The sequence below is a fragment of the Pongo pygmaeus genome, chromosome 5 (genome assembly GCF_028885625.2).
Source record: "Pongo pygmaeus isolate AG05252 chromosome 5, NHGRI_mPonPyg2-v2.0_pri, whole genome shotgun sequence".
Taxonomy (NCBI): Eukaryota; Metazoa; Chordata; class Mammalia; order Primates; family Hominidae; genus Pongo; species Pongo pygmaeus.
In genome coordinates, this window is record NC_072378.2 from 151,237,612 (window position 1) to 151,251,787 (window position 14,176).

Below are 14,176 nucleotides of genomic sequence, written 5' to 3' on the forward strand. Positions count from 1 at the left end.
GTAACGTGGAAGATTCTGCATGACCTGTCCCGGCCCCCATTTAGCCTTATCTAGCAGTACAGCCCCACCCTCAAGGGTCTGCGTGTTTAGGCGCACGCCTTGCTCTGTCCAGCTCGTCTCAACCCTGACATCTGGCTGGCCTGAAATCTAGCCCTTTTCAACTCCTTTTAGTGTCCTTTTTGTTACCCTGTGCCTTTGTTTACCCATTTCTGGCCTCCTAGATGTTGTCTCCTTCCTCCTTTCGCTGTGTTGAAACTCCATCCTTCAAGATTCAGCTCCACCCCTCACCTTCCCTATGAAGCCTCTCCCCTCCCTGGAACTGACCACTTCCGCCTTTCCTGCCCTCTCTTGAGAACTGAATCTCTATCAGTCTTGCTGCCAAAACACTGTATTCTATTTGTTTGTTTACACTTGGCTCTTCAACTATACAGGGAGCTTGCTGGGGGAAGGGATCATGTTTTATTCATTTTTTTTTTTTAATTCTTATCCTGTAAAACAGCATTTGGCACACATTCTTACGTCCTCAAAATAAAAAGATGGGAGGAAGGTTTGTATAAATGAATGTTAATGTGCTTTTAAACTGTAAATTACTATACACATGTAAGTTATTCTAGTTTCAGAGGCATCCCAATGTAATACATGAAATTTGAAAGGCAAGTTTTTGGATAAACAGACTACTTTCTAGAAAAGGTAGAGGGGTTGGATAAATGAAAAAAGATTATTTCTCAGGGCCGTGTGCAGTGGCTCACACCTGTAATCCCAGCATTTTGGGAGGCCAAGGTAGGTGGATCACCTGAGGTCAGGAGTTTGAGACCAGCCTAGCCAACATGGCGAAACCCCGTCTCTACTCAAAATACAAAACTTAGCTGGGCATGATGGCACGCGCAAGTAATCTCAGCTACTCAAGGGGGCTGACGCAGGAGAATCACTTGAACTTGGGAGGTGGAGGTCGTAGTGAGCCGAGATTGTGCCACTGCACTCCAGCTTAGGCGACAGAGCGAGACTCTGTCTCAAAAAAAAAAAAAAATTTAATGTGATATCAGAAGAAGGGAAGTGGAGGAGGAGCCATTAACCAACCTATTTCTGGGCATCTCATAGAAATAAGGTAAGCTCCCAAGGGCGCTGAATTTGCCTTCTGTCTCAGTTCTTCTTTCTATAGCATGTCCCTGCTGGATGGTTATGTAGATCAGAGCTTCTCAAACTATCCATGGTGAGAGGCAAGTGTGTGTGTTTTCTTTCCATATATCACACACCGATTCTTTTGTAAAACACAATTTAAAAAAAATACTAGAAAAGTTAGAAGAAGAATAAGATGTACAAAGTACAAGCACAAATTTATTATTAGATTGATGTTAAATCATTCTGTAAACTAGTTTCTGCATGCTTACTTGATGTCTGTACTTATCTCCTTGTAGATCAGCAGCAAACAGTTTGCAAATTGGCTCCTGCCCACTTCCCATACTCTGAATAGGACCAAGTCAGATCTACTTGGATATCTACTTGGATATTTTCAATAACAGATATTACAAGGAATGAAAGAGTTAATTAGAGGAGGCTGCTCGTGTGCAAATCTTATAATGGTAGAGATCTTAAGGACATAAACTGATTAGAAAATAAACAGGAGAAATTTTAAATCACAGAAAATCATTCAAATGGTGAAAAGCCCTTTTTTGTGTGTACTCTCTGCTCATTCCCTCACCAAACTAGAGTAAATTCTTTGATCCTCTTGGAGAATAATTGTTTTCAGTGCAAAAGTTTTAAATTGATCCTTCATAGTTGTTAACAGTAGGGTAACCATAGGTGCTGACATCAAGCCAATAAAATTAATAAGCAGCATGACAGGCTCTAATAAATTTCGTTGGTGTCCTTACTCTGGCATTTCGGGCGCAGAATGAACTGTTATTATCACTGAGCTTCAAACCACTCATTTTGGCTACAGATGATTACAGCTGTGAATGCAGGGCATGCTGCCTTAGTTTTCAGGAACTAGTCTAGGGTTAAAGTATTATATTTAAAAGATGTACTTATGATCAGTGGGGGGGGGGAACAAGTTATGACCATACAACTTTGATCTGTTATCTAGAGTGGTCTACAAAAATGTGGACTCCTCACGATCTGTTTTCTCAATAATTTCTGAAAACAAGCAACTTTTAAAATTTAGTTTCTCTGCCATGGACTCAGGTTTTTGAAACTCTTTGAGCTGGCGATGGGCCATCAGTTGTTGGATGCAGGCCATGGTTCTTTGTCTGTAACCCCAGATGAAATTCTTTAAGCCCCTTAACTCAATCTTTCTCTCACGTGAAGAATTTAGTATCAGGTTTCTGCAAATGAGCAAGCTTCGCACTTGAAGTGAGAGAAAGGATTGTTCATTCTCTCTTTAAGCCCCACTGCAGAGCCTCTGAATTCAGCCAGGTGAATGGGGCTTGCACCCTCCACCCCCGCCCCGCCCCTCATCCTGCCATGCTGGTGTGACTCATGCCCATCCACATCCTTCTGTTTTACCTTCTTAATTTTGTGTACAATATGCCCTCCAAAATGTCCAGCAAAGTCTTAAGCTGCTATTAAATACAGACATTCACTGCACGTTGAGTATTAGTCCATCCTTTTGGACCATGTGTAATTTAACAGAAATATCAATGAATATATTTCTTTATTTTGAGGGAGTGTAGGTTTTATGTGTTGTTCAAAATGTACCATTCTTACAATTCTGGCCTCCATTTGTTTTTCTTTTTTGGGCCTGTCTGTCCTATGCAGGTACTCAAGCTCTTAACGATTGTTCCATTTATAACAGTAAGGAGAATAGGCCAAGCTATTTGGGGATTTTAATGCCAACTACTTTTAAATCTAGTTTCTTATTGAAGTGACTACTTTCTTAAGAAGAAAAGTTGTTACCACAAAGCTTGTTTTGAAAAAAGGTTTATGTACATTGGTTTATGCATGACAATGATTTTAGTATGAAAGAACTAGAACGAAACCTAATTTGATGCAAACTGTGAAATGTGCCACTTGAGAAAGTTAATGATGAAAGCCCTGCCTATTTTGCATTGGAGGAACCTAAAGAACATGAGAGAATGAAGGTGGATTAATAAAAGGTATAAGAAACAATTATCTAATGGTTCTTACATTTCAGCTTCTCCTTTCTCTAGCTGCATCTAAATACGATGCTGTTGGACATTGGAACGCAGCTGCGGTGCTGGGATTTTCATGGTCTGCTTGGCTTTCCACAGGGTTACTTCCTCTAAATGCTGCAGATTGCCATGTTACATTTGGGAGGGAGCCATACTTCATTGTTCAGCCTAGGGCAAGGACTATATTTATTTTTTATTTTACGTTATTTCAGCTGTTTTCACTTTTTTCTTTATTGTTTTCCTGCCTCCTACAGAATCCTTTTTCAAGTCTTGCTAGGGAAAGGGGAACACTCAGTTATGAACTCTTTAGCACACAAGGGGCAGAAAGCAGCTTTCCTCTTTCTCAGCAGTTCAAATAGCTTCTAAGCCATGTCAGTTTAACCCACTATGGGTCTGAATCCACAGCAGATCTGTTTGGGAGCTGTTTCTATGTTAAAACATACAAAATCAATTGAGAGTTTTCTGTGGCTAATTAACACAGCATAGTAAGTTATATGCTTATTTTTTTTTCACTTAAAAAAATAAGTTGGTATTTGAAAAAGAATTTGGTTCTATAGTTTTAACAACAGATAGTTTTGTGACTTAAAGGTTATGTTTAAAACAATTCTGTCAGTTCAGAATTTTTATTTCTGGTTTTTCACTATATGAATTTTAGAGTATGTTTTTGTCATACAAATCAGTCAAAGAAACAGCAGACGATGTGGTTATACCAAAGCTGACGTTATCGGCACCATGATCATTGTAGCCCCATCTAGGGAAGCTCTAATATATTTAGGGAGTAGATAGAATGTATACCACAGTCCTTCTCTTTGCTAAAACTCTTCGTTCTATAAATAGGTGAGTATTGGGGCCAGTAATAAGAGAGCAACTGTGTACTCTCAGAGTTAATGAGCACATTAGTATAATAATTACTTGAAACAGATATGAAAGATTCACTGGGCATAATTAAAGATGACTTGGAAAGGACAGGAGTGTTTAAGGCATCCTTCTCATTGATCTCACAGGATTACCTGGACTGCATCAGGGACCAAACAAAACTTCCCCTGGGGACCGAAGAAAGATCAGCCCTTTTTGGAAACATACAGGATATCTACCACTTCAATAGGTAAGTTAATATTCAAAAGATCGTTCTCACGTAGGAGCATTATGAAAATTTCTCAAATGAATGCAGCCTAAGAAACTTTACCTATAACCCCTGACGCAGCTTCATACATTTTTGTGGGCTATTGTGCCAAGAAGCTTTCTACTTGGAAGTATCCATATTTCCTTATGAGTCTCACATGTATTCCATATTCTCTCTCTCTCCATCCTCCTGACTCAGAGAAGAAACCTATTTGCCCTGGTGGGGCAATGACATCTTTTCTTCCACAATATGACATGAACATGACATCCAAGAAGATGTACTTGCTTAGTCTCCAGGATCCCCAGTGACACTGAATTTTCTATAACTTTTCTTCTACCTGGGGAGTGGGCTGGACACAGTAAACACACAATACATACTTCAAGTCATAACATATTAATTCAATTGAATTAATAATTTTAAATAATCAGTTTAATTAAAAATGTAAGTAAGTAGCAGACACTGGGCTAGAAAATTAAAATAGTGAACAAGACAGAGAGTGAATGAATAAGTTATTATATTAATACTTCTTGAAAGAAAAGTTAGGGCCAGATATGGTGGCTCACACCTGTAATCCCAGCACTTTGGTAGGCCGAGGTGGACAGACCACTTGAAGTTAGGAGTTCGAGACCAGCCTGGCCAATATGGTGAAACCCCATCTCTACTAAAAATACAAAAATTAGCCAGGTGTGGTGGTGCACACCTGTAACCCCAGCTACCCAGGAGGCTGAGACAGGAGAATTGCTTGAACCCAGGAGGTGGAAGTTGAGTGAGCCAAGATTGCACCACTGCAATCTGTCCAGCCAGGGTGACAGAGCAAGACTCCATCTCAAAAAAAGAAAAAAGAAAAAGATAAGTCCGTAGACTGGTTAACAGCACAGAAGCTGCTGTTCAACATATGTGAGTTTGCATCCCAGCAATGCCCCCTGTATGTGTTGAGTGAATCTTTAAATGGAATGAAATTAACTAACCCCTGTATGTCAAGTCTTTACTCAAATCCTTCTTGCTGAGGCTCCCTGAGTATCCACACATACCTTACCTCCTCCACTTTTCCTTTTTCTCATGGCACTCATCAATTTTTAACATACTATATGATCGACTTTTATATTATGCCTGTTGTTCCTTTCCTCTCCACCCTGACTCACAAAACACTTGCTCCACAAGGACAGGAGTCTGTTTTGTTACTATGTGTCTAAAATGGTGTCAGGCCCATAGGAGGCATCCAAACTTGTACTGAAGGAAGGAATGGAAATAATAGGAAAATCTCCCTCATATGGTTACGGTGAAGCTCCCGTGACCTGATAAACCTAAAGTGCCAGCACAGAGGAACTACCAGAATATAAGCCCACGATGCTCTTGAGTTTGCGATAGTGAAATCCCATTATAAAATTCTGCAATGCCCTGTCATTTTGTGACTCAGCTATAAATGCAAACTCAGTCCTACCCATCTTGGCTTACTAAAATTGGTAAATGTGAGCTCCTTGAGGGCAGGATTCACATATCCTTTGCCATCCTTGAATCCCAACGCCTAGCACAAGCCTCACCTCTGGGAGAAATGTTCCTTGACTTGAAATAGCTTATCCTTTAATTCTGAAAGCCTAGGATGTAGGAAGTGTCAGTGTTACAACAGAACTTTTTTCATTTGACTCAGACTTTGAAAAACAGTTTGTGCATTTTGCATCAGTATTTCTCAACCTGGGCTACCCACTGGAATCACCTGGGAAGCTGGATCCTACCTTCAGAAATTCTGACTCGTTGGTCGAGGTGGGGCCAGAACATCAGAATTTTTCAAAGGTCCTTAGGTGTTTGGAATATGCAGCCATGGTTGAGATACACAGTCTAGATAAAATAAAAGAAAAAGAAAATAGAGAAAGGGCGTAGAAACTGAATTAGAGAATCCAGAGTCTACATGTTCATTAGGAATGTGCTGTGTGAAAGCCGGCCCTCATTGTGCAATCGCTGATGATAAAATCCTGTGAGCCCCTGCACAGTTTCTCCTTCCAGAGCCCACTAATGGCCCTGTAACCCAGAAACAGGCAAGAGGGCTAGATCCTGGGAGGCCCCTGGCCTAGGTCTTCTGTGGTTTGGCTGTGAGTTGATGGTGAGGCATATTTATAGAGTGCTTGCTCCATGCCAAAGGCCATAGAGCTTTAGGTACATTTTCATTTCATATGCATTATCTGAGCCTCTCTGACTCCAAACCCCAGGCATTCAGCCACGTGCCCTCCTGCCAGAGTGGAGCCCTGCTTCTCTGGTTCATGAAATTGTGGCTTACTCCAGGAGGGGCTCTTAATCGCTAGAGTTTAAATCTTTATGTGTCTCCTAATTTAAAGAAAGATAAGAATGAGGGTGGGCATAGTAGCTTACACCTGTAATCCCAGCACTTTGGGAGGCTGAAGTGGGTGGATCACTTGAGGTCAGGAGTTCGAGACCAGCCTGGCCAGCATGGCAAGACCCTATCTCTACTAAAAATACAAATAAAATTAGCTGGGTGTTGTGGCACATGCCTGTAATCCCAGCTACTTGGGAGGCTGAGGCAGGAGAATCACTTGAACCCGGGAGGTGGAGGTTGCAGTGAGCCGAGATCACACCATTGCACTCCAGCCTGGGCAACAAGAGTGAGACTCCATCTTGAATGAATAAATAAATGAATGAACAAACAAGTTACAAGAAGAGATCTTTGCAGTGGACCCCAGTCTGCAGAAGTTAGATGACTGAGATTTACATTCCTGAATCACATCTCTATTCTTTTTTTTTTTTTTTTTTTTTTTTTGAAGCAGAGTTTCACTGTGTCGCCCAGGCTGGAGTGCAGTGGCGCGATCTCAGCTCATTGCAACCTCCACCTCCCGGGTTCAACCAATCAATAGGTGTATCGATTTCAAAGATACACCTATCGGGCAAATCTGTGGTTGGGGCTTGAAATAATAACTTTCAGCTCCTATTGGTTCAGGTCCAAGTTTTTCAAAATAATATACTGTGGCCAACTGGGCAAGACTTAAATCTAGAATTAAAGAGGGCATAAAGAAATGGTATTATGCTGGCCTGAAAAATTCAACTGACTAGGTCTCTTTTTTCAGTAAAGATTTCCAAAATACAGAAAATCACAGAAAGACATTCTGTCAAAGAGTCGGGCGTGGCTCATGGGAGTTTGTCATATTACTCCTTTCTTTGTGCCTTATTTGCTTTAACATTTGTTTGAAGCATAAAGATATTATAAACAATATTGAATCCAGTTATATACCCTTCCCCAGTCACATTCTGCTCTGTGGAGAATGGCACCCTGATGTGTTGGTAAACCAGTTCTCCAGCATGGGGAAAGGGGAGGGAGGATCTGGAATTTATAATGTTTTTTGATTTCTGTGGTATAAACATTCCCATCACAGCAGATTTCAAGTTACTAACACAACATCACTGAACATGGAATTAAGAAGAGATGTGCAGAATTGGCTCAGGGAAGCCAGTGCAATCTGGCTTAGTACACAACTATGCTGGAATTGCCATCCAAAACGTGGTGTTTCTTTCCCAAGCATGGTTTTGTTGCCATTACTATATATACAAGTATTTATTTAAAATGTGTAACATGCTGTGGGAGGCCCAGGTGGGAGGACTGCTTGAGCCAAGGAGTTTGAGACCAGCCTGGGCAATGTGGTGAAATCCCATCTCTACAAAAAATCAAAAAGTTAGCAGGACATGGTGGCATATGCCTGTGGTCCTACTACACGGGAGACTGAGGCAGGAGGATCACTTGAGCCCAGGAGTTTGAGTGAGCTATGATGGCACCACTGCTCTCCAGCCTGGGCAACAGAGCGAGACCCCATCTCAAAAAATAAAAGAAGTCACATGCTTTCACCTATTTCAAACATGGCATACGTGGTGTCAACTTACAGGTTATTTTCACTCAACATTGTTTTTGGGATTTATAGCTCTAGTTCATTTAACTGCTGTGTATTATCCATTGGTGATGATCTAGCTCTGTGTTTTACCAATTGCGTTAAGATTGAGCATCTTTTCTTATTGGCCATTTTGATTTCCTCTGCAGTTTTCTGGCTCATATCCATTGCCCATTCTATTGGGATATTTCTTTTTCTTATTGTTGTATAGGAGTTCTTGATGAATTCTGGCTAGTGATCTTTGCTGATTATGTGAGATGTAAATATCTCCTACCATGAGACATGCCTTTTAACTTTAATTATGGTTTATTTGAAAATAAGTTGTACAATGTGTAAGTTTAACTAACTAAGTATACTTTTTATAGGTTTTGTGTAGGTTTTGTGTTGTGTTTTTAAAAAAAGTCCTTTCAATCTCATGTCATAAATATACTCTATTTTTTTCTAAAAGTCTTAAAATTTTGTCTTTCACATTTGTCCTTAATGTGCCTAACATTGATAGAGGCATGGTGTATGGTAGGAGATCTAAACTCTTATTTTCATATCGCTAGCCACTGATTTGAAAAGTACTTCTCTTGGCTGGGTGCAGTGGCTCACCTCTGTAATCACCGCACTTTGGGAGGCCAAGGCAGGTGGATCACCTGAGGTTAGGAGTTTGAGACCTGCCTGGCTAATATGGTGAAACCCTGTCTCTACCAAAAGTACAAAAATTAGCCAGGCGTGGTGGCAAGTGCCTGTAATCCCAGCTACTCAGAAGGCTGAGGCAGGAGAATTGTTTGAGCCCGGGAGGCAGAGGCTGCAGTGAGCCAAAATTTTGCCACTGCACTGCAGCCTTGGCGACAGAGCAAGACTCCGTCTCAAAAAATAAAAATAAAAAGACTTACACGGATGTGTGGGTCTGTGTTCTCTTTCACTGGCCCGCCCATTCTTGTCCCATACCACACTGTTCTGATGATCAAGCCCACATACATTGCTCTTCTTCAACACTGGCATAGCTTTTCTTGACTCTGCACGGTCAAATAATTTTTTTTTTAATTTGTTATTTCTTTGAACTACTCTATTGGGATTTTTATTGAAATTGCATTAAATTTTATACATTAATTTCAACAGAATTGACATCTTTACGTTACTGTCATCCCATCCATAAACATGTCTTCAAGCAAGCCTTTTAAAATTTCCTTTAATATTTTCTAATTTCTCCATCACATTCATACATGTAACTTTTATGTTTTTTTAAATACATGTAACTTTTAAAACTTTATTCCTAGATACTTACAGCTTTTGATGTTATTTGGACTAGAACATTTTCTCTATTGTTTAAATTGGCTATTATTCTCATCTAGCAATGCATTTGATTTTTGTATGTCAATACTGTAACAAACTTTCTCAACTTTCCTGTTCTAAGAGTGGTTCATAGATCTCTTGGATTTCTGTGTAGACAATGATGTCTGAAAATGAGGAAGCTTTTTTGTCATCTTTTACAGTTCTTCTACCCTTTATTGTCTTTTTCATGTCTTATTGCTTTGGGTAAGTCTTCCTATACAATATTGTTTAGACATTGGCATCCTTATCTTCTTTTTGGCATTAGCAGGAATGTTTTACCCTTAAGTGTGATGTTTGCTATGGATTTAGGCAAACACTTTTTTCCTCTTTTGCTAAGATTTTATTGTGAATATTGAGTTTTATTCATTGCTTAGTATGCCTTTAATAAAGTTAGCATATGATTTTACTCTTTCTATTAATAATGTGGTAAATATTAATAGGGGACCTGATTTGAATCATATGTAACATTACTAGAATAAACCCTACCCAGTCACGATGTTTTGTATATTTAGGCACTGATTAGTTTGATTTTTGTTGTTGTTGTTGTTGTTGTTGTTGTTTTTGAGATACAGTCTCACTCTGTCATTCAGGCTGGAGGGCAATGGCACGATCTTGGGTCACTGCAGCCTCCATCTCCCGGATTAAGCGATTCTCCTGCCTCAGCCTCCCAAGTAGCTGGGACTACAGGCACAGGCCACCACGCCCAGCTGATTTTTGTGTTTTTGTGGAGACGGGGTTTCACTGTGTTGGCCAGGCTGGTCACGAACTCCTTGATCCACCCACCTCAGCCTCCCAAAGTGCTGGGATTACAGCGGGGAGCTGCTGTGCCCAGCCCAATTTATTTATATTTTTAAAAGAATTTTTAAAAATTCTTTTTTAAAATTAAAAAAAAATTTTTTTTCAGGCATGTTCATAAACGACAATAGTATATAATTTCTTTCCTTGTCCTGTCTTTGTTCAGTATTGGTATATGTCTAGATTTAAATTGCTGTTTCACAAAATCTTCCATCATGAAATGTTTTGGAATACAACTGAAATTTTATTTTTGTGTTCTTTTTGATACCCAAATATCTCTTTCTCTTACAATCCCTATGATAACCTGGAAATTTAAGTCTCTGGTTTGGTGTCTGGAATAAACAATCACAAGGTCAGGAAACTGGGTTAGTCAAAAGAAACCACTTTCCTCATTTGAACCAGCGCCCTAAAATCCAACTATGTGTTTTACTGCAAACCAAAAAAGAAATGCCAAGTTTTAAAAAGAAAGTACCCCTCTCTTGGAATACAGAAACGTTACCTAAACTGTAATTTGAGCCTTTCTTTAAGAATGAAGAGTGAGGAAATAAAGATCGTTCCTCCATGTTGAATGTCTGATTTTAGACATTCAATTGTTTCTTAGGAGATTAAAATCATCTAAGCTCTCTCCTTCCCTCAGAAGATCAGAGTAAAACTTTCCTTTTTCCTTCAACTCTTTTCTTTATTCAGTATACCTATGTTGAGTCATTACTCTGTATGAAACCCTGGACTAGTCTAATAGTGTAAGGATGAATGACACCATTGTACAACAGAGGCAATAAGCCACATAATCAAGGAAGGAACAGAATGCTTTGAGAATGCTGAGGAATGTGCAATTAATTTTGTCTGAGGGGGACTTTACAGAGCAACTAACACATGTCTGAAGACAAAAGAAATTCTTTGGGCCACGCTTTTTCTTCTCCTTGCAATGTAATTTAGGGAGTGAAATCGTGGGATTCATACAACAGCAAGGCAAAGGAAGGTGGAATCGTTTTCTTTTTTATTGCATTTTCATACCACCAAAATGTCTGACTTCTGCACAATGGTAGAGATATTTTTACCCACACTTTTTTCAGCTGGACTTTTCCAGGCCAGTGCCTGGAAAGTATGAGTGAAATTATTGGAGTAATTTCTCTTCCATGCATATGTGTCTCTGTGGGTGCAGTGGGTTAAAATGCCTGCTGATTAGGCAACAGGAAAGGGAAGTGCTGCTCAGACCGGAAGGGGAGGGGCCACATCCTCGAATCTCTCTCCGCGTAAAGCAATAGAAGATTCAAGGTCATAATACAATTCCTGCTTCAAAGTTCGCGTCAGGGGTCAGAAAAGCTTCACATGGGATATGTTCTGTAAAAGAGAACAGTGTTTCCTCTCATTTCCCACCCAACTAAGGGACCTGAGCTCAAGTAGGAAATTTTATAATTGTTTTAACGGTCCTACTCAAAAAGGAGAAAATATTTAAAATACCCAAGGAAACGAGAAAATATCCAAATCCTGAAGGCAAGATGACTCTAATTCAGCTTAGAATACAAAACACAATCTGTGAGTTATTTCTTACTCCTAGTGTACATGTGCAGTAGCACATTACTCACACTGATGCAATCCTGGTGCACATGTGCGGTTGCACATTAGCCACACTGATGCAATCCTGGTGCACATGTGCGGTTGCACATTAGCCACACTGATGCAATCGTGGTGCACATGTGCGGTTGCACATTACTCACACTGATGCAATCCTGGTGCACATGTGCGGTTGCACATTAGCCACACTGATGCAATCCTGGTGCACATGTGCGGTTGCACATTAGCCACACTGATGCAATCGTGGTGCACATGTGCGGTTGCACATTAGCCACACTGATGCAATCCTGGTGCACATGTGCGGTTGCACATTAGCCACACTGATGCAATCCTGGTGCACATGTGCGGTTGCACATTAGCCACACTGATGCAATCCTGGTGCACATGTGCGGTTGCACATTAGTTACACTGATTTAATGAGAAATCTGTAGTCTCCACCCCCTGAGGCTGTAACTGTAGAATCATTCTGTGTCTGGTATTTAGGAGTGTCTTCAGTGGCCGGTGCACTACATTCCAGGCCCCAACTGTGCTCCCATAGTACTTTGTGTGTTTGCATATCTTTTATAGTGAGATGTCTTCCTCTATCCCGCCACACTCTCTGTTGCCCACCAAATTCCAGCCACTGTGGCTTCCTTTGTATACCTCACAGGAGAACCCACCAAGCTCATTCTATCCTGGTTTGCAATTCCATTCTTTTTTTTGAGATGGAGTCTCACTCTGTTGCCCAGACTGGAGTGCAGTAGTGCAATCTAGCCTCAGTGTATCCTCCGCCTCCCAGGTTCAAGCGATCCTCCCTCCTTAGCCTCCCAAGTAGCTGGAATTACAGGCGCTCACCATCACGCCTGGCTAATTTTTGTATTTTTAGTACAGAGGGGACTTCACCATGTTGGCCCGGTTGGTCTCAAACTCCTGGCCTCAGGTGATCCACCTGCCTCAGCCTCCCAAAGTTTTGGTATTATAGGCGTGAGCCACTGTACCCAGCCTGCAATCACGTTCTTAAATGACTTTCTCTTCCAAGTCTTCCTGCACTCAAATATCACCTCCTCAGAGAACTTCCCTGACTGTCCCAACCTTCTTTCATCCTCGCCCAGCCTCAGTTGCTCTCTATCATACTACCGTCTATTTCCTTCATATCACATAATACAATGTGATATTATGTTGTTTAGTCACACTTATTAGTACTTTTCACCTGTGGTCAGATCATAAACACATGGGACAGGGCCTTTGTCCACCTTCTTTACCCCTGTAACCTCTTTGCCTGACATCCAGTCTTTTAGCAATTGCTTATTGAATAGCAAGCAAACAAAGTGGATAAGAACAGCTTCATGGGGATGATAGCCCCGGTGACAAGAGCATGAGAGAAATGCCATTACTTTCTCTTTACTAGTACCATTTTTATTGTGTTTATCCTCTTCTAGAAAAAGGTTGTAAAGGAAAGCTGACCAGGTAACTCAAACAAGACTTGTCTAGTAGGCAATACCATGTTAAAGAATGACACTGTGGAGTCTGGCCCTCAGCTTTGAGTGGAACAGCAAACAAATCTTTCAATAGATGTGTTTCTAAGAGAGTGCAGGACTGGGATTCAGAAGGCCTGAATCTAACCATGGCCGTGGCCATGCATTATTGGCAGTGTGACCTAAGGTAAGCTACCTCCTTTAATAAGCCATGGTTTCCTCACCTTAAAATTAGGGGTCGGAACTGAAGGTATCTGAGTGCCCTCCCAGCTCTGTGGTTCTTGAGTGCCAGGCATTCATTCACAGATGAGGTACACCTGGAGCCTGGCCGGGTCCCCTGAGACACTTCCTCCTACCAGCAAGTCCACTCGTGAGATGAAACTAAAGCTTGGAGGCAATCCGAACATATGATTTAAAACACAGGGGGTTAAATATTGTCAAGAAGTTTTTTTGTTTGTTTGTTTTGAGACAGTCTCGTTCTGTCGCCTAGGCTGGAGTGCAATAGCGTGATCTCAGCTCTCTGCAACCTCTGCCTCTTGGGTTCAAGTGATTCTCCTGCCTTAGTCTCCCAAGTAGCTGGGATTACAGGCATTTGCCACCACACTCAGCTAATTTTTGTAGTTTAGTAGAGACAGGGTTTCACCATGTTGGTCAGGCTGGTCTCAAACTCTGACCTCAGGTGATCCACCCACCTTGGCCTCCCAAAGTGCTAAGATTACAGGCATGAGCCACCATGCCCGGCCTGCCAAGAAGTGTTTCTGTTGTACTATGAGAAATAACAAGGCCGGGTGCGGTGGCTCACACCTGTATTCCCAGCACTTTGGGAGGCCGAGGCCGGCAGATCACGAGATCAGGAGATCAAGACCATCCTGGTTAACACAGTGAAACCCTGTC

The 14,176-nt window shown here is 41.1% G+C and overlaps 1 protein-coding gene across 7 annotated transcripts in view; it reads left to right on the forward strand.

Moving 5' to 3' along the window:
- The window catches only part of PLEKHG1 (pleckstrin homology and RhoGEF domain containing G1), a 242,938-nt gene that overhangs the window by 168,965 nt on the left and 59,797 nt on the right, over positions 1 to 14,176 (forward strand). For all 7 annotated transcript variants that reach the window (XM_054490716.2, XM_054490719.2, XM_054490718.2 and 4 more), the window contains one exon: positions 4,133 to 4,233. In XM_054490716.2, coding sequence (XP_054346691.2) covers positions 4,133 to 4,233 — 101 coding nt within the window. The remainder of the gene's footprint in view (positions 1 to 4,132; positions 4,234 to 14,176) is intronic.